Source organism: Puma concolor, chromosome B4 (assembly GCF_028749965.1).
Source record: "Puma concolor isolate L17-30 chromosome B4, mPumCon1.1.hap2, whole genome shotgun sequence".
NCBI lineage: Eukaryota > Metazoa > Chordata > Mammalia > Carnivora > Felidae > Puma > Puma concolor.
In genome coordinates, this window is record NC_141673.1 from 22,417,633 (window position 1) to 22,445,555 (window position 27,923).

Here is a 27,923-nt window from a genome sequence, read left to right on the forward strand (position 1 = left end):
AAGTGTGAAATAGCATCATACAATCATACACAAATCAGAGACCTTGGAGATGAGATGAATACACATAAAGACTTCACAATCTAAACAACACTAATCTAAGTGATAACACACAAATCAGAAATCCCACAAAACATTATAAATTCTTAAAACATGTTTAGTCTTTATTGGTGCCTCACCACTGAAAGGAGCATATTTCCATCTATATTAGGAAAGTGAATTGGTCGAAGTCTATTGGACAAGACGTTAAGGATGTTGGCAAACACATTTTTAAAATTTATTTTGAAACAGAGAGAAAGAGAGAGAGAGAGCAGAGTAGGGGCAGAGAGAGAATCCCAAGCAGGCTCTGTGCTGTCAGTGCAGAGCCCAAGGCAGGGCTCAGTTTCACAACCTGTGAGATCATGCATGACCTGAGCTGAAATCAAAAGTTGGACGCCACCCAGGTGCCCCACATTTTTGAAAACAACCAAAGCTAGAAGTAAAAGGGACCATGTAACCTTAAGCCTGATCAGAACAAATAGAAAAAGGCAACAGTTGACCAAAGAAACCAACCAACCAAACAAACAAACAAACAAACCAGCTGGTGAGCAGGACTGTAGAGATAAACTGGCAGGGACTGAGAACTCAAACACTTTTAAGGACAGGACATAGGGAGTGGTAGAAACTGTGGTGAAATAGAGAACACAAGCCCTGCCCCCCCCCCCCAAAAAATACTAGGTTTTTCCCCCGACTTTATAAATAAAACAAAACACTGGGGACCAAAGTTGGTTATAGCTGTTACAATGGATTCACAGGTTATTTCAGATATCAAGAGAAGTATTATGGATGTGACATTATCTCAGTTTGGCTTCCTGTCCAAAACTTTTCTCTTAAAGACTCTAGTTCTTTCAAGTTCCTTAAAATTCGTATGTGTGTTAATTCTAGTCTTGATGGTTGATGAAGATGTGTATAAGCTTTAGGGAAAAAGTGTTTAACCAGTATAATTTCTTTAGAAGTCTAAAATGGAAGGTTCAGTCTTATTTCCCTGACACTTAGAAAAATGACAGACACTTATTCCTGTTTCTTCTGGTATTTTTCAGAAGGGCAATGACAAAATGTAGGCTGCAGGCACAGAAGCTCTCAAGGTACATTTGACAGGGTAACTTTTCATTCTCCCATGCCATCACTCACTTTCCATCTACCCTCATTCTTTTTACTTGCATTTCTTTGTTTTTGCCAGCTGGCATCTTAAACTTTGTGCCACCCAATGTTGACCTACCAGCCTATGAACATCTTGCTGAAAATATACTCTTCAACGAAATCCCACACACATATATGCACCATTAGCATTAGGGGTCTTAACTTAAAGTTAATACACAATTGGACCCAGAATCTAGAGTATTCTACTTCCTTTAGGTCTGGTGAGACAAACTATGGTGGTCTGAGAGTCTTTTCAAGTTCTATTTAGTTCTGCAAATGTCTTATGATTCTGGGACAAACAGATATGCTCACTTAGGTCAGTGTAAAAGCTTACTTACTTCTTAGGAGAAGTGTTGGTGCCATTGGAGAATAGGGAAGGCAGAAAGACTAATTGACCTTAAAGTGAAAAACTTAGGTAATTTGTAGTCTGTAAATCTTAAAGTGAGAGCAAATCATTCAGATCTTTTCTATTATCTCTTACCCCAGCAACTCTGATGTCCTCTGAAGCATTTTCCTCATGCTTCATGCCTACTGCTCATACATGGAGCCTGTAACTACTCTGTTCTTCAGGGGTACCTTGGGAGAAGGCGTGACTGATGTTCCTCAAGTTCTCTGGGCCCTTTCAAATGACAAAGCCCAGTACATACAGTGTATAAAATAACTATAGCTGTTTGGCCTGGACAGATATCCAAAGAGAAGCTGAATGTGAGAGAAGCGCGATTCTAACATGTTTACCGATGTACCAACATCCTTCTGCAGTTTCAGAAGGCAAAATGACAGCTGCAGTCTTCCTAAGCTAAAGCGGGGAGGTCTTTTAACATTCTCTTTTAAATGAATTTATCTTGGAATAGTTCATTATGTAGACCACAGAGCTAAAATATCATTTTTATTCATAATCCCCCCAATATTTATAGAGAAAAAGTGGAGGAATTTTGTAAGTAAATAGGTTTTGATCTATTGCCATCCCCAGCAACTGTCATCCTTCAATTTTGAGAAATTCACCCTCATTTAATAAAGAACAATGGCTCCCTTGGAATGATGCCAAAATCAGTAGTAATAGAAGAGAAACTCTAATATCTGGGCACTTTCTCTTCCTTACATAATTCTTCCAAGAAGATCACAATTTAGAGCTGCAGAAGACCTTAAAATGTCTAGCTCAATATCTCTCCTGAGTCTTTCACAGGTGAGGAAACCAAGTCTGGGTCATATTAAATGACTTGCCCCAAGGCAGATTTTTTCTAAGCAACAAAAGTGGCACCGAAACCCAAGTGTCTGTATTCATGACAATTGCCTCCTGGGTGAATACTGTGCTCTATCAGAGACCCAAGGCTCTGAGGATGCTTGTGTATCTGGGACAGAAACTGTAAAAGGACAAGAAAGGACCAAATGACTAAACATAAGAAAAGGAATTATTTATAATATTGGGCTTTTTTTTAAGTTTCGTGTTTAAAAGGTAGTTTTTACAACCTCCATACATCACTAAACTCCCTTTTCAAGGGTGGAAGGGAAGGATTGTTCCAGGGACCCAAAAGCTCTAGAAAATCAGGAAGAAAACAGACATGAAAAAGAAGAAAGGCAGACATAGATCATGTCCACTGTCCAGTGGCCCATGGGAGTCAAACCACTTGTTTACCCCTGAAGGTGGCCTTAGAAAAGCTTTATTAACAGTAGGCATTGCTGTTTCAAAGAAGGAAAAGCATAATGGAATAAAATAAAATAACTGAAATCATTTATTTTCTTCTTTAATCTGGGTAGAAAGGAAGGAAAGATGGGCAAGATAGAAGGGCACTCTCTAGGGCAATGAAGACACATCTTTAGAGCATTAAGCTCCACGGAGATGACATTTTTATAATAATTGACAGGGAAGCTGCATGGTTTCATGGTTGGGAATATAGCCAGAATCCCCAAGTTTGGTTTTACCTACTTCACCAGGGAGTTGTGAGACTTACGTGAGTCAATATTTATAAAGTACTTAAAATAGACCCTGGTGTATCATATGTGCTATATTTATGTTTACTAAATAAAATTTTTTAAAAGACTGAAGGTAAACCATGAAAAAGGTGAGGTTCCTTCATCCCATTAATTATGTCCAAAAATTACTAGTCCAGGCATACACAACAAGCAGAGTGAGTCTCCTTTTATTCATTCAATAGATATATTATGAAATACCTACCATATAGGTACTGTTCGAGATGTTGAGGATTTGATGTTAGGAAACAAAACCTACATGGTCACTGTCCCCTTGCAGCTTACATTCTAGAGGGGAGTGCAGACAAAAAGAAGTAAACACACATAATTTCAAGTAATGATAAATGCTATAGAGAAATATTAAACAGGGAGTAGACAGAGTGAAGAGGATGTTCAAAATTTTGATTGTAGATGGACAAAGTAGGATTCACACCCAGGCAGTTTACCTGAGGTTCTTTACCGCCTCACCGTGTTGTCTAAATGCTATATTTCAAAGCACAATACGGGTACTAAGGAGATATTGAAACGACCAAGCTAAACAGTCCAAGTCCAGGGCACCTTCAAGGAACTTGGAATTTGGCAAAAATGTACTCTTAGAAGCTTTTGATTTAACCTAATTTAATCTTAGTCTAGCCACCTTCTACTTGTGTCACTTGGGCAAACTATTAAATTCCAGTCCACAGTTTCCTCATCAGTAAAATGGGGATGATAGCAGAACCTACCATGTTAGGTTATTGTGCATTGTAAATTTAAAACTCCTTATGAAGTGCCTGGCATTTAGAGGCACGAAATTAATACTAGTTATAGCTACTGTGTTTGTTCGGTAATGCTCATTAAATTAACAAAACTCAAGGAATTATTGCCATTGCTCTTGCCTGGGTCCACGTAGAAACAAAATGGACTCACTTTTTGATATAAGCCTATGCCTAAAAATGCCTATGACTGCATTGCATAGTGGGCTTCCCATTCTTACGGATTTCTCATAAGGGCAGATTATTCATTTTCTAGATAAGAAGGCAAAACTTTCAAATCTGATCATCATCCACTAAATTAATTTTTTTACTATATTTAGGATTATTATTTAACCCACTGGTAACTAGAAGAAAAGGTGTTTAAAGTCATAACTAGGACCTTCCTATTTAAGAAATTAAGTGAATAAACATAGGGCTGAGAGGGCATCCTGACTGCATCTCTTAGAGGTAACATAATCAGTTCCCAGCACCACATGGAAAGTGGCAGAGGAGTACATATATATGGAGAGTACCTTGAACAGCAAGAGCTCAATAAAGATACATGGCATAGAATAATAACACAGAAATGAACTGAGAAGCTGAGTGGGCGGAACTTGCCAGTGCAGTTCCATTAAATTGCTAAAGGCATTGTGATTTCGTAGAAAAGCAGAACTAGGGGCGCCTGGGTGGCGCAGTCGGTTAAGCGTCCGACTTCAGCCAGGTCACGATCTCGCGGTCCGTGAGTTCGAGCCCCGCGTCGGGCTCTGGGCTGATGGCTCAGAGCCTGGAGCCTGTTTCCGATTCTGTGTCTCCCTCTCTCTCTGCCCCTCCCCCGTTCATGCTCTGTCTCTCTCTGTCCCAAAAATAAATAAACGTTGAAAAAAAAATTTTTTAAAAAAGAAAAGCAGAACTATGTAAATTTATAGATGAGATCTAAAAGAACATATCCACCATTTTGAATGAGCCATCTTCCCCCTTACTGTATAATTGAATTAAGTGCTAATTTAATAGTTGACTATAATTTGGCTGTATTTCTTATTTTTGATCAGCAGCACTCAAGTGAGAAGTCTGTGTTCAATTTATATCTGCAAATGCAGTGAGCATCTACTTATGTCTCAGACACAGTGCAAGGAGAAAAAAGTTGAGATTATACAGTATCTGCCTTCAGAGAGATTACAGTCTAGCAAAGGAGGTTGAACCAATATCCAAGTGATTTTAATGCAAAGCAGAGTGTGAACAGCTATAATAGAAGTAAAAATACATGCTCTGAATGTTAAGTGTAAGGGGAGGTCTCTCATATACAGGAAATCTAGCTCATGGTACTCTGAGCAGAAAGTGACCCGAAGCATTTGCTTACTTGTTCAGGCAGATAGATACGCTATTTGTTTCTCATTTGTAATAACCATCCTCTGAAATACAGCCAGTGCCATCAATCCAGCTATGAATTTCATCCATCACTTTGCCCTTCAAGCTATAATAAGTCAAATACTACTTCAAACCCTAGCAGTTTTCTATACTCGGCTTCAATGGAGCAGGCTAAACTAGTAACAGAGTTAATATTCTCCCACCCTAAGCTAAGCACTTTTTAATTACCTGGTATTTCTTTGTGATAATTTTCTTTTTTGGCGGTAAATGGGATTTTAGATTTCTATCTTTTGACTTTAGGTTCTAATTTGATGTTTGATCTGTAGATCCATAGTGAACATGGTAGAACTACATAAGAATCCACGTTCCCCTGGGAGTTTCTAAACATGCTCAGAAAGACACCATAGGCAAACACCTATGTTAATAGCCAACACTTAAACACAAATTTTCTGTGTGCCAGGCACTGTTCTAGGTACTGTTATATTTACTACACATTAACTCATTTAAATCTTAAAATTTATTCTCTATCTTACAGTTGAAGAAACTGTAAGACACAGAAAAGTGAAGTAACATTCCTAAGGTTACACAGTTAGTAAGTGGCAGAGTCGGGATTTGAACCAGGCAGGCTGGCTCCAGAGTCTATGCTTTTAGCTGCTTTCCCCTACTGCTTCTATCACCAGAGTATCACATGTCTGTGCTTTGGGAATAGCCTATCAATGCCTTCACCTTTGAAAAAATGAGTGACTGTTTTCATTACCTCCCACAGATCTAGCATCTTCCATTTTAATGAGTAGAAATTTAACTTTTATTTTTTTAACAAATAACTACTGTTCTTATCAGAGAAAATGAGTGCTCAATAAACTATCAGATTCCTTCTTTCGTGTCTTCAAGAGAAAATGCAGTTTAGCTTTACTTGTTCTATGCATTTATAATGGTATAAATGCTAAATAGATAACTTTAAATGATCTTTAAGCTTATAATTTATAAGCCACAGAGTCCCAACAGGTTAAAAGTCTTTTCTTCAATGCATCACCAGATTTAACCCTCAATTCCTTCTTTACTTAGAGACTATTGCTTGTTGGGAAAAGGTTGTATTTATAGTTTTACTAATACTAAGAGGTAAATGTATTATAGAAATTTTTGAATGTGAAATTCTCTCCACAAAAGTATAAGAGGTTATTGCATAGATATGGAAAAGATTGATTTCCCTGCCTTTTACCTCTGGGACTCAATTTCATCATCATCTATCAACATTTCTGGTGTCCATTTTTGACAGAGCACTTTTCTAAGTGCTACTGATGTAGATACAAAGTAAGAATTGACCTCACTTCTTAGTATCCCTAGTAAGGCTGAGCCAGATGAAAGAGGTCTAGGGCAACTCCAGACACATAATGTATGCAAACACCCACATTCCCAGATGTTCATCAGTGAATCTATGATTCGTACATCCATTCAATCAGTCAGTTCATTTTGGCCCTATGCTAGCTTCGGAGATGAGGATGCAAAAATGGATAACATTTGGTCCCTGCCTCAAGGATTTCTACATACATTTTGGACACAGATAAATATGTAAAAAGTTAAACTACTGTTTGAGAGGGGAAAGAAGTCCTACTACAGAGGAGGTTAAAGCTAAATACATGAGGGTCAAGGAAGGTTTTCTGGATAGGTAGATGGCACTTGAGCTGAATCTCAAAGAATTAGTATTTTTAGCCAAATAGACCCTTGAGTGTGTCAGTCCAGCCAGAATTTGCTGCCCGTGTTCCTGCTAGGTCTAGAGACAGTAAGGAGAAATGGATGCCCATATTCATCCATTCTCTATCTCTCACTGCATCTCTGTCTCTCTGTCTCCCTCTCTTGTGCATCCATGCTTACTTTCACACACACACACACACACACACACACACACACACACACACACAGGGACAGTCACTACCTCCCCCATATATTAACCCCAAGAGAAATTACAGAAGAGACACTTCCCAAATTTCTCCCATCCACTCAAGGTCCTTTTATTTTCTGTAGCTTATAAAAACATTGACACTTAATTTTTTTATATATTCAAATATATACCCAAGGAAATTACATATTCCTGGAAAGAAGGAACCTTAGACCCTTTTACATTTTGATAATGCCTAGGATGATATGACATATATATTTCGTGATTAAAAGTTGTTATTGAAATAAATAAATAATAACTATTAGAACTATTGTTAAGAGCTGACTCTACTGGGGGTTCACATGAGTACAGCTGAAAATTCTAAGTCACTTTACTGTCTGGGTCAGTTAAAACTTCTAAACTGACAAAAAAAATCCAAGACAATGAGGCTGGGAACATTTTCATAAGGGCCAAGATATTGTTTTTTGTGACTGCTGTTCTCACCTCAATTATAGTGAAATAGTTCTTAGATTATTCCCTCACCATAAATATAAAAGGTGTTCTCAGCAACTCAGCCAGGGGTTCAAAATGGGGTTACACTTCTCCGTCTTCTAACCCTTCCTGAAATCCCTCCTACTAATTCATTCTGGGTGTCTCATATCACACATGCACCATTAACCAGACTGCTCACTGACCATGTGGCATCTGCTCTTTTCTGCCTCTCTTGCTCTAGCTTATCACCAAAGCTTGAAGTAGTGCCACCAGGACTTACCAAAAGTGCTCTCAATGCTGTTAATACCCACTGAGGGTGCCAAATCTGCTATTAATGACTGCCAAAGGCTGCTTCATAGCTGCAGGTGCCCAAAGTGTCAAAGGTACTGATGTTTCTGCTGCTGGCTACAATGCCCAGTATCTACCCATCAAAAGCATCTTAGCCAGTGCCAACTGAATGTTCTGCCAGTGCCACTGAAGCCTGCCAATGTGGGCACCACCACCAAGTGGCCGGTGCCCAATGGTTGAGGGCACCGATGTCTAAAATATAGCACCATCTCTGCTTGCTGATGAAGTTGTCGGTGCCAATTATGCTGACTCCTTTTGTTCCCGATGTCCCAAAAATGTTCCATGATGCAGCTTTTTTATTGAAGCTTCTTCTTAAGGCTGATCCATTGGCGCTAGGCCAGGGCCTAGTCAGAGCACCAGATCCTGAAATCCATTCGGATTAACGCATTCCCTGTGACACTTGTCTATTGTCCTTTGAATCAAATACATATGCATTGGCCACCTTCTTTGAGCAGAAGAGTCTTTTGAGGACTCTGGATTCCTAATTGAAAGCACACCCGTGCAAGCCCAATCCTGCCACTTATCCATACATTCCCACACATGATAGATGAACACAGTCCTATTCAAACTGAAATCCATGCACACAGCTGTGGTCATCAAGCTGACAGATTCCCAGTCTATGTTAGAGAACAAGGAACATTCTATTTTGTGTTTCAGAAAATCATACAGAATCTGAGCTCTTCTCATCACCTCTACTCCAGCTCCCTGTCCAAGCCAAGTAATGTCTTGCATTACTTCCAGAGCTTCCCAGCAGGTCTCCCTATTCCTACTCATGCCTCCCTGTGAACGATTCTCAACAAAGCAGCCAGAGTGACTCTACTGAAACAGAAGCTAAACCATGTTATGCATCTGCTCAAATTCTTGGACTGGCTACCTGTTTCTCTCCAAATGAAAGTCAAAGCTTTCCAAGTCCTTCAGAGCTGTACCTTCTCTGGCCCCTGATTACCTCTCTCTGACTTGCTCCCCCCTACTCTCTTCCTGTACATGCTGCTCTCACCCCTTTGGTTTCCTTGATATTCCTTGAACAGGTACTAGTCTCTAGTCTCACTCCTTCCTGAAGGTCTTTGCCTCACCTGTTTCCTCTGCTTGGAATCTTCTCCCCCTAATTGCCAGCACAACCACTTTACCATCCTTAAATCTTTTTTCAAATCTTGCCTTGTGAGTGAAGCTTTCCCCAACCACCCTGTGTAATTCCACACCTTCCTTACTCCACAGACACTCCAAGATATCCAATCCTCCTACTCTACTTTCTCTTTTTTCACAACACATCACTTATTGATTAATTTCCTTATTTATTATGTGTGTTAGTTATCTGTCTCCCCCACTAGAAGGTAAGCCCCATAAGGACTGGCACTTTTATATGTTTTGTTCATTGATGCATCCAGAACAGTACCTAGAATATAGTAGGGATGCTATAAGTATCTGAGTGAACAAATGAATGAATAGATGAGTGGCTGGATGGATGGATGGATAGATGGATAGATGGATAGATGGAGAGATGGATAGATGGATAGACAGATGGATGAATGTATGGTAGGTCCCCAAATTTGTAATTCCTGTACTAATTTTTGGCCACCATGTGAATGATATCCTTTGTATTTCCTTACCCAGGCAGAACATAAGTTACTCATTTGTATACTGCTAACTTTGGTTTTATGGTACATTTATCTGTTTGAAGTACTTCAGTGGGTGATGTTATTATGCATATGCCTGGAGGCTCTGAGAAAGGACATGGTTTTTAAATATCAAATAAATAGAATTGGTATTCAGAACATTCATTATTTTCTAAAGACTCAAGTTTGGGGAATTTTTTTTTTGTTGAGATGAATAACATGCAAACAGTTTTCCTGACTGATAGTAGCATTTAAAATTTCTGTTTTAAGAGCAAAGCAGTGTGCTACATAACCATTAAATATCTACATGAATGTCAGAAGATATGTACCATCAGAGGAAAAAAAAAGTGATCCTGTATCTTTTTCCAAATATAATTCATATCACTGGTGGAGCTTGAAAATGTGAATGATGGTGAGCATTGTTCACCACCTTACTCTACTTGCAGTAAATCCCCTTCATCTTTAATCTGAGCTTTTGTTTCATAGAAGAGCTTTGAAGCAAGGAAATACATCAAAATAAATAGTGATGTTTAACAAAAGTACCTAGGGTCAAAATTATCTCCACAAGGATTTTAGAAATGAAAAGATGGTTAGAAAAAACATGTCCTTTCACTGAATTTTTAAAAAAGCTTTTACAAAAAAACTTCAGAGTTTTAAAACTATTCAATGATGTCATTCAACTCCATAACCATGTTTATGGTGTACTGAATGGTGGCTCTCTTGGTCTCTTCACCACAACCCCACAGATCTTACCTGGCGGATAACTGCCAGGTTGTTGGTGATGCTGCTGATAGCAGTTACTCGATGTGTGCATAGAGATGAAGCTGATGAGGCCAATGTCTGGCTGGCAGCACACACACTGCTTGCAAAGCAATAAAGAGATAGTTGTGTAGTTGTTGCTATTGTTGCCATTGTTTTTTCCTAGCATGATTTGTAGAGGTTGTGTGTTTGGGAAGCTTCACTTCTTAAACTTGTGGTGAGTCCAGTGCCTTTGATCAATAGGGGTGCTAGGGGTACCTGGGTGGTTCAGCCAGATAACCGCCCAACTTCTCAAGTCATGATCTCACAGTTTGTGAGTTTGAGCCCCATGTCAGGCTCTGTGCTGACAGCTCAGGGCCTGGAGCCTGCTTTGGATTCTGTCTCCCTCTCTCTCTGCCCCTCCCCAGCTCATGCGCTCTCTCTCTCTCTCTCTCTCTCTCTCTCTCTCTCTCTCTCTCTCTTTCTCCCTCTCTCTCAAAAATAAGTAAACATTAAAAAAAATTTTTAATGGGCTGCCCCCTAACCCTGATGGCCAGAGTTAGGACTGGTCTGGCCAATAACATCATTCCCTGAAGTTCACCAGCCTACTATTCTGTGCTACTGGAAGTTGATCACCTCTGTGTCTTGAAAATGTTTTTTAATAATGCATACTTTGTTGTTCATTGCTTCACTTGCAGTTTAGTACACGGTCTAAGGTTTGTCAAAATAAGGGATACCTCAGGCCCTCTCTGGGAAAGACTTTAGTTTGCTTCTTTTATTCCTGAGATAGTAATCAAAGGGCATTAAGAGACCATCCAAAGCACTTTACCTTTACTCCCCCAAAATGTGGTGCCAAGTAATATCCGGATATCACTCCTACACTGCTCCTGCCCTGTGCCTAAAGCAAGGAGTCTTCAATTGTCTGATTACTCAAGAGACCCCATGTTAGCAAGGCTTAGTTGCTGATGGGAAAAAATACAGACGCTACCATTACATGCAACTGTAAGTGCATGATGACATCCAAACACAATTTGCTTACCTCTGAGGGTTTAAATTTCTTCCTATTCTTCTATAGAAATTATACCCATAACAGAGCCTGATTCTAAACACAGGGACTGCAAGCCACAGATTTGTACATGTTACATGTCTCCCTCACCTGCTGCATATATACAACCAGAGACCTGCCACACCTCATTTCTTAACAGTAGTCACAGTGTTTTAATTGTTTTGGTTCCCACAGAAAGAATCTCATTACATGGAGCATCCAGACTCTCAAACTCCGTAAAGGATATTTTCCTGAAGATCTCCTAAAACCCCTCACAAATGAGATAACGTATGTGAGAGCACTTTGGGGTCTTCAAAGTCTCATATTGTTAGGTGACATTTTCATCATTAATAGTCCTATCCATTCCGCAGACGTATCTCTCCTAGCAAAGTTGCACTGCAATAGCACTTAGATGGCAATGGATAGACTTTTTTCCGGGGCCCTGTGGTCAGTGGATCTACCTTTCTCTTTCATGTTCAGTCAGTCTTTTAAGAGCCACTGATGACACAGCACAGTGATGTCTAAGCCCAAGTCTCAAAGCCTATGGGAGATCTGATCCTCACACTACTTGATGGACCTGCATTTGGACTGGGCAGCATGCACCTGCTAGCCCTGCTTGTCCCAGTTTATTTTCAGGGCTGCTGTTAGTCTGAGTCTTGTGTAGCAGCAGGACAGAGCAAAAGAGGCTAGAACAAGGAGGAGGAATAGAGGGGGGCATTGGACGACATCAGCTGTCTGTATTACAAAAGTCATATCAGGGAGTCTGTGAGTACAAAGTACATCCAGGTGGGAAAAGAGAAGCCACAGTCCATTGTAGCTTCATAGGCAAGTTTAAGTCTCACTGAGACTGGTCCATTGGGGCTGTTGCAACCAGTAGGTTTACATAAATGATGGTCAGATTTGTGTGTTTGTTTCCAGGGATGACTGCCCCTGACTATGGGAGGATCTTTACCAGTATTTCACATACAAGGATCCAGCTCTCACCAAGTCCAAGCCCTTACAATTGTTTTAACACAAAGATTATTAACCCCAAAGTTACTCCATCTATGCCTCTGATCCTATAATCTCCAAGAAAGGCCAGCAAAATCTCAAAGCAAAAGACAAGCCCTCTATGTCATCTCAATCTCCATAGCACCCTTAGACTTATATTCCCTTGTATTGCAGACCTTCCTCAACCCCGAGTCCTCATTTCTCACTTTTTTCCAATGCCTTTTCCTTGTGCTTTCTCAAACCTTCCATCTCCCTCCTTCTCTTTCCATGCAGACTCCATTTATATAATTCAAATAGCTCTGATTGCACTTTCTACTTTCTCATCTCTAACCTATATCTCAACCCAGGGCAGCCTGGCCTCAGGCTAGATCCCATGAACCCTTCTCCGTCCTCATCTTAGTAGACCTTTCTGCAGCATTCCATCACTGCTGACTATACCTTCTTTGAAACTAAATTTCCCCCACTTTCCTTCTTGTCTTGACTATTCCTTTTTTGGCCTCCTGAGTATACTTCTTATCTTTCACTTTGCAAGTATTGGTTTGTCCTCACACCACTTCTCTTCTCACACTACACACCCTCTGCGGTCTCATCCATGCATGATTTCAGCTCCCACTTACGGTAAAAATAACTAAGATTTATTGAGTGTTTCTGTGTGCCAAGTACGGTGCTAAACTCTACTTGCATTGTTTCACTGAATGCCTATGACTACCCCCAGAGGTAGATGTTAATTTTATCTCTCACATTACTAATCAGAAAATGGATGCTAGGGAAGATTGAGTAGCTTACTCAAGGTCATACAGCTAATAAGTGGAGGAGCCAAGACACCCACCTATACTCTTATGAGGCCCAAAGTTACATCTCCTCAGGCTTCTCCCCCAAATTTAGAGCACAATTCCACAGCATCTATAATTTCTCATATCTCAGAATCATGCACGTCACCTCAGTCTATTTTCTTCTCTTTCTCAGCTAGTAACATCACCATGTACCCAGATACAAGGTGTCAAAGCTAGATACTTGAGGTTTTCCCACAACTTCCCCCTCTTATCGCTTGCATAGTTTATCACAAAGGGATGACAGTGTGATTGACAAAAAGATGCCAACAAACACAGTAAAAGGAAATGAGGTTTCTTTTAATGGCAACGGATGTGAAAATTAATGGCTTCACAAAACAAGAGACAGTGCAACATACTGTCAAATGGAAGTGTAGGCTTCCTTAAATGTTATGTATGAAATTCCCTTATTTTCAATTCTGTTTGTATTAGAGGAAAGGCTAAGCTGCTAGAATAGAAACCTCCATAATGTAGTGGTTTAAAGAATAGAACATTTACTTCTCCCACGTAACAATCTTGAAGTAAGCAGTCCAGGTTTACAAGTTGGCTCTGCTCTATGCAATTCTTGAAGAACCCAGGACCCTCCATCTGTTGCTCTGTCATCCTCTAAAGCACTGCTACTCAAAGTATGGTCCACGGACTGACAGCATTAGCATTACTGGAAGCTTGTTAGAAATACAGAATCTCAAATTCTCCATCCAACCTATTGAATTAGAACCTGAATGTTAACAAGATTTCCCACATGATTCTTTTGTACATTAAGGTTTGAGAAGCATTTCCCAAACTCTGGGGTATTACTTTGCCTGTATAGTCAAAGCTGGGCTACAGACACTTTATGTTCCAGCTCATGGGAAGACAAAAAAAAAAGGCAACTCTAGAGCAAGGAACCTATCTTTTAGATTGAAGGTGACCTGGAAGCTTCTTTCACTGCTGACTCCAATTTCTGTCCCAGCTTAGATTTCCCCCACACTTTGGGATTCAACGTGTTGAATCAGATGGCCTTGCTGTGACCCTCTGTTAGGAATGCCTACTGCCTACCCACCATTCTGCCTCTCAGATTACAGACTGTGCCTAGCTCCCATTCATATTCAGCAGTTCTGCAGGCCTGGCAGCTACTGGAGCTGTCTCTGTCTAGCTCTGTCCTGCCAGATGTTCCTGCTGGAAAAAGAGTCACAGTGCTCCTTGTGGATGCTTCTGGCGACTCATGAAACAAGTATGGATGCCATCTTATCTTTAGCCTAAATGTCCTGTGTTGTATTTTTTATTTTATTTTATTTAGTTTTGCCTTTGGGCTTCTTATTTTCTTTACTGGATAAATAAATCTGACACTAATTTGACATTAACTTACAAAATATAGAATTGCAAGATTTAGGAATTATGTAGGAACTTTGAGATCATTTTCCCAACACCATCATTTTATGGATGAGAATGCTGAAGCTTGGAGAGGTGAGGTAACTTGCCCTCAGTTACACAGCTTGTTAATAGAAGATTTGAGATGCTGGGCTATGGAAACAAAGCCCAATGCATTTTGTAACACAGCATATTACCTGTAATTGGGTCTTAGTTTGTAATCATTTTAAGTAGTTGTGCAACATTAATGTTAGGCATAAATATAGCCCTCATTTTCATAATATGTAGTACAAAATACAAATCTCCTTTACAACTGGATTCCATGCCACTAAAGTTAATTTGTCACTTAATCTTCATGTGTTCATTAAATCACTTAATTTAATAAACATTTGGCAAATACCTGATATGTATGAGACGCTCCACTAGGCACATAAAAGACGACAAAATGGCTAAGACCTCGTTTCTTCATCAGAAGGGTGAGAGTCTAATGAAGAAGATGGATGCTCACATCTCTAGCTATAATAGAATTATATGAAAATTACTGCAAAAATCTTGGGGAAGATATGATTAATTTTGACTTGGGAGTAGGAGTAGCATTGGAGAAGCCTTCACAGAAGAAGCAATATTTAAATAAGACCTTTTAAGAATGGATAGAATTTCAACAGGAGAACAGAGGAGAAACAGTATTCCTGGCAGAGAGAATGGCTTGAGCAAAGGTACAGAGGTATGTGAGCTATAAAATGGATTATGCCCCCTGAAATCATACTCCTAAGATCCAGAATTACTGAGTTTTGGATTAGTAAAGCTGCAGGACATAGATGTTTACTAGATGACAGCCAGAAAGCTTGGGAAGGATGTTGATGTTAGCTCAGCTCTGCATCCCTGGCCTTTCTCAGTCTCATGGAGATGCCTTTGGACTCGTAAATTAAACAATTTGGATCACCTTATGTGTCATCTTGGCTAGGCCATGATATCCAGATGTTTGGTCAAATTCCAGCCTACATGTCACCATGAAAGCATTAGTTAGATGAAATAAACATTTAAATCAGTGGGCTCTGAGTAAAGCAGACTGCCCTCCATTATATGGAGGGACTCCATCCAATCAACTGAATGCCTTACAAGAACCAAGACTGAGGTCTTCCACAGAAAAAGAGGGAATTCTGCTTCCAGACTGTTTTCAGGCTTGGGCTGCAACATCAGCTCTTCCCGGGTCTCCAGTCTGACAGCCTGCCTGCAGATCTCAGACTTGCCAGATTTCGAACTTGTGCATGTGTGTATACACATCCTATTAGCTCTATTTGGAGAACCCTGGCTCATATAAATACCAAGGATTTTGAAATTTAAAAATGACTGTATTAGTTTTCCCTTACATGTCAAAATTTCAAAGCTTTACAGCAACAAAAAAATACATTTATTTTTCTTACAAGTTTGTAGGGCAGCTGTAGTTCATCTAACTTCAGCTGGATTTGCCCAAACTCTAGTGACCCAGGGTAGACTCTAAGCTCTGGGTTACATTTAGGTTTGCTCCACAAGTCTTCATCTTTCTCCTGGGACCAGCAGTTATGTGACTGCTCAGCCACTTGTTATTCTTATACTAGAGCATAAAAACACAAAAGGAGGAGTAGGTCACAGAAGTACAGAGCCTTCCTTACCTATAAATTGTCACACTGACACTTCTACCTGTACCATTGGCCAAGCAAGTACATGGCCAACATCAGTGGATGGAGAAGTGACTCCAATCACAGTGGATACAATGCAGATCCCTTGGCAAAGGGCACAGAGACATAATTCTAATACAGGAAGAAAGTGAGGAATTATAAATAACAATTCAATCTACTTGAGTGGCCTTGTTAGATGAATTTCTGAAAAGTAGCTATCTGCTGGGGGAAGGCAGAGTATAAAGAGGTTAGCAGGCATAAACCCTTTTTAAAACAAGATAGGAAAGGAATGAAGTGAGGAAAAGAGAGGGATGACAGAGGAAAGAAGAATCTTGATTAGAAGTTGAAAGGATTAGCAGCCAAAGGATTCAGTATTATGCAGTTTCAAAGCATAGGCTAAAAAAACACACAAATAAATAAATAAGAATAAGCACGAACCTAATTTAGAGCAGTGGTGAGGAAAGAAAACTGAGCTATTGAAGACGTATTATATTCAAAGTACTGTGATAGGCAATTTACATGCCCTATATGATATAATCTTTACAACAACACTTGAAGTAGATATTATTGTCAGGTTCCAAAGTCCACTTTGGAAGGAGGGAACTAAAATCAAATTTATGAGACTTGTTGCCTAATTAAATATGATAGTAAAACAGAAAGAGGAAAGTAAGATGACTCCTGAGCATCTACTTGGGAAATGGTGTAATACTTCCCCCCTAACTGAGATTGGAAACTGAGAGGGAGGGCCGGTTGTGAGCTGAAGTAGATACATTTTTGACTTGTGTTATGTGATAGCTATAGTCCCTCTATGTGAGAAATCCTGCAAATTTTTGGAAATTTGTATCTTCAAGCTCAAGAAGAGAAACCAATCCTGAAGAAACACTATAGAAATAGAAGCCAAAGCATTCCAAGCATGGAAAATAATATTAGCAAAAATACAAAAGTGTCTTGCACATGTTCATGGCATGGCTAGCAACTTAATATACTGTTTATGGTACACATGGCAGAGTAGTATGGGATTAATTTGAAAACATAAGTTTGTACTTGATCGCAATTGTCCTAGAATTCTGGAATAGGACATTTGCATTTTTACCGAGAAGGAGCCACTATAGGTTTTTGTGCAAGCGTTGACTTAAAAGCCTGGCTTTTTGGAAAACTGATGCAGCAGCATGATATAAGCGAAACCAAAAGTGGGAGGCCACGTGGAAGGCTCTTGCGTTAGTTTTTGTAAGCACTAACAAGAACCTAAACAGGGTAGTGACAGTAGGAACAGAAATGAAAGAACAGATGGAAGAATTGCTTCTAAAGAAATTATTGTGCAGCACAGTAACCACTCTGCATACCATTAAATACGTGTCAAGTTAATTTTGTAACTTCATTTGGCTCTAATGCTTTCCTCTATTCAGGTATGCAGAGCCTTCATAATTGATTGGTCATCTGTTTATATACTTTCTAATTAAGAGTTATTAATTTCCCTGAGGGAGAGACTATGACTGTTTTGTTCTGTACTGTTCCACAACATTCATCAGAACAGACACTAACTAAATATTTATCAAGTCAGTGGCTGGATCAACGCTGCCCCCGTATACATCAGCATGTTCATCTCCAGGTTCTCTTCACTCTTGCTCTCTACCTTGTTCCCATCTCCCATTCTCCCACCAAACACGTTCCTCCCTCTCACCTCCTTAAGGTTGCTCAGGGAGAACTCGCCTCACGGGAGTAACCAGATTACTTAGCAGTCTGCGTTTAGTCAGATACTGATATGATTTATTTTTTTTTCAATCCTACCTTCAACCAAGTTCAGCTGCTCTGTCATTTTTAATGTCATTCAGACATATCCAATAACTTTCCAGTCATGTAAAATATTAAAAACTCAGTTCCAATCCACTTAAGCCTCTAATTTTATTCCCTTTGACCTTCCCCTTCCCAAGTTTAGGCTTACCCCAAGGGACTGGTACCTCTCTCTTTTCTGATTCTAAATTTGCTGCCACTGGGGCAAGAAGGAGGGATTGGAGGGGAAAACAAACTTTTTTTGTTTGTTTTTATATATGAAATTTATTGTCAAATTGGTTTCCATACAACACCCAGTGCTCATCCCAAAAGGTGCCCTCCTCAATACCCATCACCCACCCTCTCCTCCCTCCCACCCCCCATCAACCCTCAGTTTGAAAACAAACTTTTTTTACACTAATAGGGTTTGCTTTGAAGAGGTCTAGTTGGTATCCCCACCACCACTCTTTGGCCAACTCTGATCATCAACCAACCTCTGTGTAGCAGATGACAAGTAATTGCTTTCTCAAAGGAGTAGTGTGTGTGTGTGTGTGTGTGTGTGTGTGTGTGTGTGTGTGTGCGCGCGTGTGCGCGCTGAGTTCTCTGGTATGGGACATCTGACTCCACCCCAGACTGATTCAAGGCTTCCTAAGTTTATCCCCTGTATCTACTGCTGGGGTCATCAGATCCTGGATGGCTAACAGTAAGACCTTTGCCAAGCTGCTAATTTCAACTCCAATGAGCTTCTCTCCCTTCCTTCTTGCCCTTTCTCCAGTTATTTCCTTCTGTCAACTGGGACAGTCAGGGAGTTTCCTAAGCTGCAGTGAGTAATCAGCATAGTAGCATTGGATCAACCACCTCTTAATAAGTACTGGAGAATATCCCTAGCCCAATGTTTTTATAACTCTATAGAATATGAGGTACTTAATACTTTGTGCCTCTGCTTTGGATCCTAATCTTCAATTTTACACATACACAACATTCAGTTATTTGCAACTGCCACTAAACTTCATTTTACAAACCGTGAGTTGCCATTTACATTTGTAGCTACTGCATAATAAACATTGTGTTAAGTGTTACTGAACAAACATTCAGTGAGTAGTTAAACTGGGTCAGTCCAATGTACAAGTGACATACAAAAAGCCTGATGCAGTTCAGACTGTCATGCAAATGATGAGTTACACCATAACTCCCAATAGAGGACATTTAAGCCTCAAAATGGAAAATAGATTGGGAACGATAGGAAAGAGGAAAGGAGAAAAAGTAATTTAAAAAATGATGTAGTAAACATAATCCCAGAAGAATAAGAGAGAAAAAGGCAGAAGAAATCCTTAAAAATATAATTGCCTTGACTTTTGATTGAGCTTGTCCAGAAGGAAAATAAGTTACAAGTTCTATTTGGCATATATGTGGGGAATTTAAATATGGACTGTATATTAGATAATATAACTTTATCAATGATAAACTTCTTGAGTGTGATGCTGCTATGGCTATGTAGGAGCATGCCCTTATTCTTGGAAGATGCATACTGAAGCATCAAGGGGTGAAGTTTCATGATGTCTGCAAATAGTGTTAGGTGAAAAAACATCTTTCTAATGGTTCACCTAAAACAAAGTGTGTTGTGTGCATGTGAATGAGGAAGTGGGTGTAGAGAAAAAGGTAGAAACCAAACGTGGCAAAACGTTAACCTTAGGTGACTCCGGGTCCAGAATATTCTGGAAAACACGGAAATGCTCCTCCAGGCTCTGTCATCAAGGAAGGACTTGCCCAGCAGCAGGGAGAGTGGTCAGCAGACAGCCTCCAGCTGTCAGCATCTGCAGGGTCTGCCTCTGCTATGGAGAGCAGCCTCGCTAGAGTCATGCTTCTCCCATGGCAGCCATATCCAGCTGAATGATGGGGCACAAAGGCTGCCCAGCACATGACCTCGAATAGCATGACCTTTGCTACAGAGCTTCGCCAGGACCCATCACAATCCATCTCTTCTTCTGCCCAACTCTGCTTCTCATCCCTCCTTTTCACAGGTGTTGATCCCTAATGAACACCTTGAATCCAGAAAAACAAATGGAAGAGTGAGAAGAATCTCCAAAATGAGAATGCTGCATAGTGACAGAAAGCCTACCATGTTTAGGATTAAAATCTGAATCCCTGACAACCAGACTAATCTTTTCTCTGCTAACAAATCAGAATCATCTAGATTTCCATTAATATTTATCTCCTTGAATCTGAAGGGAGAGGAAAATCTATGTATTTTGCCCAGTTTGCTATTCCCATCATGAATTTCACTGAAGGATCACATCCGGTTGCTGAAGCACCACCTGTCCATAATAGCTGAAGTATTAGATACACCGCATGGCATCCAGAGCAACGCCAAGCCTTAGAAGTGAGTTACTTCAAAATCCAAGAACCACAAATTCAACTAAAATTCCAAATAAAAGCTAAAAGACTAGAATAATCATACAAAATTTTAAACCCAGAAGTTTCTCTTGCTTAAATTACTTTCACACTCCAATTTAAACTGAGAAACATTATGCTGCTGTCACACTTCTTTGTTCTCCTAAAGAAAAAAAAAATCTGTATATAGCTGACAAAAAATAGGAACCTGTCTGCCAGCAAGTTCTCTATTCATGTCTAACATACTGTAGAGTCTATGCAGAACACATGGTCTCTAAACACCCAAAAGCCTCTTCTTCACTGCTTCACACGGCAGTATGTTTCTCCAGCGTGTTTGCACTACCTACAATACATGTCTTGCATAAGCATGAATTCCTTTGGATGTTTAAGTCATGCATTATTTTCACATGCTTTGATGTTATACATATGAGAATTATCATCTACATTTTGGGAGCACAGTTTCTTGTGCCTTCAGCATTGAATTTAATACTGCTCAACTGACATGATTTTAAATTCCATCCAACAGACTGTCAATAATGTTTATAACAGAAATTTGACATATTTTGTTTTCTCAAATAGGGAGTGGAGATAGCAACTACATTAGAAATTTCTGGGTGCAGTTTTGAAAACTAATTCAGCGTGAAAATTATCAATGATTTAGAATTGTGCGTAAAGTATTTTGGTTTTCCTTATTTTCTTATCCAAAAAGATCTGTTGCTTCACATCAGATGAATTTCCAAGTGGCAAAATCCATTGTTTGACAGAACACAAAGTAACCTAATCCTAATGTGATTTTTTAAATTACAGATGAGACCCATTGGCCATGATGGCTATCATCCCACTTCTGTTGCTGAGTGGCTGGATTCCATTGAACTAGGTGACTACACCAAAGCCTTTCTAATTAATGGCTACACATCGATGGACCTGTTGAAAAAAATCTGGGAGGTTGAACTTATTAACGTAAGTTGGTCTCTTAAAGACACCTTCTCATTCACCCTTTGTAAATGAACTTCCTGTTGTAGGTGGGTAATTTTTTCTTTCTTTGTTGCTGTTTGGACATCCATCAAGAATTTGCAGATATGCCTTCTGCTTTAAATGTATTCAAGCCCAAAGAGATCAACTAGGTCCGCATAAATAGTTTTAATGCTGATACTTTACTCATTTCATTTTTACTGCTCTTTTATTTCTAATGGCATCAAGGAATGAAAGAAATGAAGAGGTAACATGTAATTATCCTGCCTTCACATTATATTTGGCATCATGAACATTTCTTTGCTAAAGGCAGTGAAAAATCATTTAATCTTTTAGAGAATTTCTTAGATTTAAATTTTATATTCTAAAACTGAAGAAAAACACTCATAAACTGAAAGATAAAGCATATAAATACCTAATCATTCAAAAGAGATTTTTTTCTGTTTATACCACTTTCTCTCCAAAAGTCCAGTCTCCACATATTTCATGTCATTAATTATTTTAAATGATCGTTATTAGTAGTAACTAAGTAACTAATTATTCTTTGCTTTTAAAAGTCTGTTTTAAAAATAATATCTTTTCTAGAACATCCACTGAAAACTATTCTTTAATCCAAAAATCACTTTAAATGGACAAATTCTTGGCTGCTTCTTCCAATTTGCCATCAGCTCCTCTTTGCTTTCTGTCCTTACTCCCTCACAAAAGCTATCATTATTTCAGAAGAAACCCATTGTCTGACTAAAAGCCTCTGATTAATTTTGTTCTTAGTCTGTGTGGCAACACAGTGGAACTAACAGAAACTGTATTGCATTTTAGTTGCATCAAGAAGATTTCAATTCTCCACTGAGAATCCAATATTCATTTGATGACTACTCTTAGCCATTTGTTAAAGGGGCACCTTCCATAGATCAAACAAACATGTTTCCAATTAAGTGACATTCTAGTCAATGGTAATGATACAACTTGACAAATATCTCTATATATCGTCTCCTGAATACTGTTGTTCCCCACTGAAGAACAAATACTTAGATAGCACATGAGTCACTCACTTAACTGGCATTAGCAGTAATCCCTCATTGAAAAGAAGGGATTCCAATAGAACTCTATTATAAAATGTCTTCTTTGAAGCAAGGATCACTGAAGCAGGTTGATAAGTCTCTCAAAATCCAAATGCCAGGGCTAACATTTAAGATGTGAGCTTGAACCACACTTTTCCCAGTGCTGGGAGTGCCAGCAGCCTAGGCATCCTTGTTCAATTACTGTGTCCCTTGAGGATGGCTACAATGACTGTGGGCCAGTGGTGCTCTGAGGCCCCAGGTTTGATGTCAGGGCTCAGAGATTGATCCACCACCACCCATACACCAGCCAACCTTAAGCTGGGACAGAATAATAGCCTTTTCCACCCATACAGAGTCTTTAAGTATTTTCCCTTTGGTTACATTTGCTGTAATACAGTCTGACTTCAATCTGGGGACAAGTGCCTGTCACAAGCATTGTATCAGACTTGGACAACATAGTCACTGTGTCTTACCTCTTGAGGCCAGTTCTTTAGGCCTGGAGTGCATCTGCATCTGACACCAACCCAGTATATTTTCCTTAAGCTGATAGAATTTAAAGTTTACGACATCTATATGGGCAAGTTCATCCCTTGATGAGGAGGCTACGCAAGTCATTTAATTCCATCGATATTTTTATTATAAACAAAAATTGGTCTGCACCTTTAGACTTGGAAATCAGAGAACAAAATTTTTATGCTCACTGGTACTGCTACAAGGGTAGTTCATTTGATGGTTCAGGGTTGTTGGGTTTTCAAATGAAAGAAAGTCACAATGTGTGCCTTCTGGCTTACAAAGCTTTGGTCTCAAATTAAAGACTTTAATTTATCCCAAATAATGAGGGAAGACATCCAAATATAAAATAATCACATATATAATATATGGGCCCAGTAATTCTCTATTAAGTATCCATAATTTGTGGTTTTCTAGCCTGAAGAGAATGTGCAGTTACTTTGATTTAGAGCACAGCTTTTTAGAGAAATTCACATCCTGAATCTTTGTAATGAGTGTTTCATTTTAAGGAAACCAAATGACTTCAATAACTATTGTTGTGTATAAAGTGAAGAGAAAAGTGCAAGGGTAGGCTGTCTTTGATACAGAGGTCTGTTGGTGGAGGGGAGGAGAGGAAAGGGAGGGGAGACTGGCTGCTGCTATAATTACAAATACCTTCAGCATCATTGAATCGTATCGATTAAACCTCCAATGCCACATGGTATTTTGCTTGATATTTGAAAACAGTAACTCAGTGAGTATAAGTTTATTTGAAGTATTTCCATGAAAAAATGAAAACTATACAAAATTGTGATTTGAAAACTACAAATACAGGGGCGCCTGGGTGGCTCAGTCGGTTGAGCGTCCGACTTTGGCTCAGGTCACGATCTCACGGTCTGTGAGTTCGAGCCCCGCGTCAGGCTCTGGGCTGATGGCTCAGAGCCTGGAGCCTGCTTCCAATTCTGTGTCTCCCTCTCTCTCTCTGCCCCTTCCCCGTTCATGCTCTGTCTCTCTCTGTCTCAAAAATAAATAAATGTTAAAAAAAATTTTTTTAAAAAAGAAAACTACAAATACATTTGAAATTGTAATCTTTCAAAAAGACCCCAAAGATCTTTCTTTTGGCAGAGTGCATTATTGCCTTTGAAAAACAAGGTTTTTTGAATAATCTATAGAAGATTTTGGTCACAACACCACCCAAAGTATAGGGATGAGAGAGTAGTGGAACTCCTATTTCTTAATATCAGCATTCTCAGTAGTGGGAATCAAGCACAAAGAAACTTTTAAGACGTAAGGTTTTACAGGCCCATGTGTGTCTAGACTTAGAGAATTGAGCAGATGCCAATAATTCTTCCTTTTATTACCTAATCTATGCTTCCTATTCAGAAGCTGTTTGATTAATAGCTCTGTTTTGTCTGTGTCTGCTACTACCATTAATAACATCATTAATACTACTTTTACTTTTGTATTGATATTTTCATGTTCTATGAATATATGGAGACAATTGTCAGGCAAATTGTTCCCTCTGCAGATGCTAGTGGGATAAATCTCTACCTTGAATTATAGTCTTCTCCAAAGGCTTGTTAAGAGAGCTAAAAACTTGTTAACAGTGCATAAGTACATGAATTTTCTTTACTCAGAAGGTCACTCAGGCCTTGCACAAGGTATTACCAAGTGTACACAACAGTTCCTACTGCTATTGATAACCTCGACAACTCTACATGGCGGGGCGGGGGGGGGGGGTTAGATAAAAGGACTACATATTTCCTCCATGAAATATATATGGATAATTATGAAATTGATCCATTTCCCAAACAAAAAAAAGTATTGCAATTATGAAAAACAACATTAACTTATTTTACCACTGTGTACCTACTAAAGAGATTTGGTTAGATGAAATAAATTTTAACACTGCCCAATTTATTAATGTGTAGGGGCGCCTCAGTAGGTTAAGTGTCCAACTCTTGATTTCAGCTCAGGTCATGATCTCAAGGGTTGTAAGATCAAGCCCTGCATAGGGCTCTGTGATGGGCATGGAGCCTGCTTAAGTTTCTCTCTCCCTAATCTTCTACCCCTGCCCTGCTCATGTGTACACTCACTCTCTAAAAAAAATTAAAATTAAAAATTAAATTTATTAATGTGTGAATTTCAGTGCAGAACGTGTAATTCATTTCTTTCCGTTGGCTTTATCATTATTTACTAAGGAAATAATTCTAACCCATGCTTATGATACCCTACAATATTGATAATGATAAAAGTACCCATCAAAAAAATGAATAAATAAAATTCAGCTTTAGAGCATTTTTAATTCTCTGCTCAGAAGTACAAGAATAGCTTTAAAAATCTAACTACAGTGGTTGTGGTTTTTTTTATTTTTTTTATTTTTTTTAATATATGAAATTTGTTGCCAAATTGGTTTCCATACAACACCCAGTGCTCATCCCAAAAGGTGCCCTCCTCAATACCCATCACCCACCCTCCTCTCCCTCCCACCCCCCATCAAGCCTCAGTTTGTTCTGTTTTTAAGAGTCTCTTATGCTTTGGCTTTCTCTCCCACTCTAACCTCTTTTATTTTTTTTCCTTCCCCTTCCCCATGGGTTTCTGTTAAGTTTCTCAGGATCCACAGAAGAGTGAAAACATATGGTATCTGTCTTTCTCTGTATGGCTTATTTCACTTAGCATCACACTCTCCAGTTCCATCCACGGTGCTACAAAGGGCCATATTTCATTCTTTCTCATTGCCACGTAGTACTCCATTGTGTATATAAACCACAATTTCTTTATCCATTTATCAGTTGATGGATATTTAGGCTCTTTCCACAATTTGGCTATTGTTGAGAGTGGTGCTATAAACATTGGGGTAGAGGTGCCCCTATGCATCAGTACTCCTGTATCCCTTGGGTAAATTCCTAGCAGTGCTACTGCTGGGTCACAGGGTAGGTCTATTTTTAATTTTTTGAGGAACCTCCAGACTGTTTTCCAGAGTGGCTGCACCAATTTGCATTCCCACCAACAGTGCAAGAGGGTTCCCGTTTCTCCACATCCTCTCCAGCATCTATAGTCTCCTGATTTGTTCATTTTGGCCACTCTGACTGGCGTGAGGTGATATCTGAGTGTGGTTTTGATTTGTATTTCCCTGACGAGGAGCGACGTTGAGCATCTTTTCATGTGCCTGTTGGCCATCCGGATGTCTTCTTTACAGAAATGTCTATTCATGTTTTCTGCCCATTTCTTCACTGGATAATTTGTTTTTCAGGTGTGGAGTTTGGTGAGCTCTTTATAGATTTTGGATACTAGCCCTTTGTCCGATATGTCATTTGCAAATATCTTTTCCCATTCCGTCGGTTGCCTTTTAGTTTTGTTGATTGTTTCCTTTGCTGTGCAGAAGCTTTTTATCTTCATGAGGTCCCAATAGTTCATTTTGCCTTTAATTCCTTTGCCTTTGGAGATGTGTCAAGTAAGAGATTGCTACGGCTGAGGTCAGAGTGGTCTTTTCCTGCTTTCTCCTCTAGGGTTTTGATGGTTTCCTATCTCACATTCAGGTCCTTTATCCCAGTGGTTGTGTTTTAAATACCTTTGGGTAGAATCAAAATAATTCAGGTAGCAATACCCATATGTGTCTCTTGAAAATCATTTGACTTATTTTTACAGCAGTAACTTGATTAGAAGATCATTTGCTTCTTGCATAGTAGCTGCTGAAACTATACTTTCATCATGCTTTTATTTAGGACTGTCAGATTTTTGTTTGTTCAGTTTTTTGGTTTTGGGTTTTGTTTTTGTTTTTGTTGCAGCGTTGTTGATTTAATTTCTACTTTTCCAGGGAAATTTCGTAATAATCTAATCACTTGGAGATATACTAAGAATTTTTCAAATTTCATATTCTAATATTGTGTTAAATCTTTACTTTGGTGACTTAATTTGTTTTAAATGCTGTAGAAATATAGTCCCATCAGTATCAAATTTAGACTCATTACTTACTTTGATGTTTTTATTTCATGATCAGCATTATAAACTCTCACTCCTTTCTATCCTACCCTTATTTCTATAACTGCAATTAAATTACTCTTTGAAAGTCTTTTTTGCATCGTATGAGTGTGTGTGTTTGTGTCTGTGTACATGTATTGGGTAAAGGCAAATGGTAACTTATACTCCCAACCAAGAAGAATAATCAGCAAATTCATAAATTGAAGGCGATGTAAGGGGAAGATAAATGTTATAATTCCATTTCCAAACCAATTATTTTAAGTAAAAGGTTATGTCTTCACTATAGGACATTAATCAATGAGAAAAATATTCATATTTCCACACCAGGGAGGCTACATTATTAAACACTTCAAATGTTAACAACTTTAATCAAAGCCAAAGGCTTTAAACTAAATAATTGGATATGAGTATTCAAGTGTAGAACAAACTTTGCAAATTCTCTGTGGATTTAATATTTCACTTACACCCATATATAGTACAGCTTGCTCTTCACAAGACTTCAGGACAGCTAGCTTCAGACTTTATCAGGTCCATATCAGACAAAGCTCATGAACTCTATTACTCTTACTCCCTGCATCTAAACTGCAAGCTCTTCTAGGAATTCTCTGGAAGCTTCCCTCATTTGGCTCAAGTTTTGGAAAAAGCACCCTTTTCCCTTCCATACATGAGAGGAATAATCGTCTCCCAAATAAATACCCCCGTTCCAGTGGTTTTTAGCCCTTTCATATATGGCCTGGGGGTGGTGATGCGCTATTCTGGCATTATTGGCTCCACTACCTTTCAGCATATTTTGCATATCTGCACCTATTATGCTGCTTTCAACTTTAGAGCCTTGCTCTACACTCAGATTGAATTATACTACAGTAGAATACACTTATATGTTAAAACTTCACTGGAAGCAATATAGCTTTTGTTTTGAATTCAAAGTAAATTTACAAACTTGCAGTGCCTCGGGGTCAATATTATGGAATAGGCACTACTGAAGTGTTGATGTCAGAATTAGTAAAACACACACACACACACACACACACACACACACACACACACAGAGAGAGAGAGAGAGAGAGAGAGAGAGAGAGAGA

General features: G+C 39.1%; 1 protein-coding gene across 13 annotated transcripts in view; it reads left to right on the plus strand.

The window, feature by feature from the left end:
* The window catches only part of ANKS1B (ankyrin repeat and sterile alpha motif domain containing 1B), a 1,105,230-nt gene that overhangs the window by 794,673 nt on the left and 282,634 nt on the right, over positions 1 to 27,923 (plus strand). For all 13 annotated transcript variants that reach the window (XM_086712566.1, XM_025926383.2, XM_086712564.1 and 10 more), the window contains exon 17: positions 21,149 to 21,301. In XM_086712566.1, coding sequence (XP_086568692.1) covers positions 21,149 to 21,301 — 153 coding nt within the window. The remainder of the gene's footprint in view (positions 1 to 21,148; positions 21,302 to 27,923) is intronic.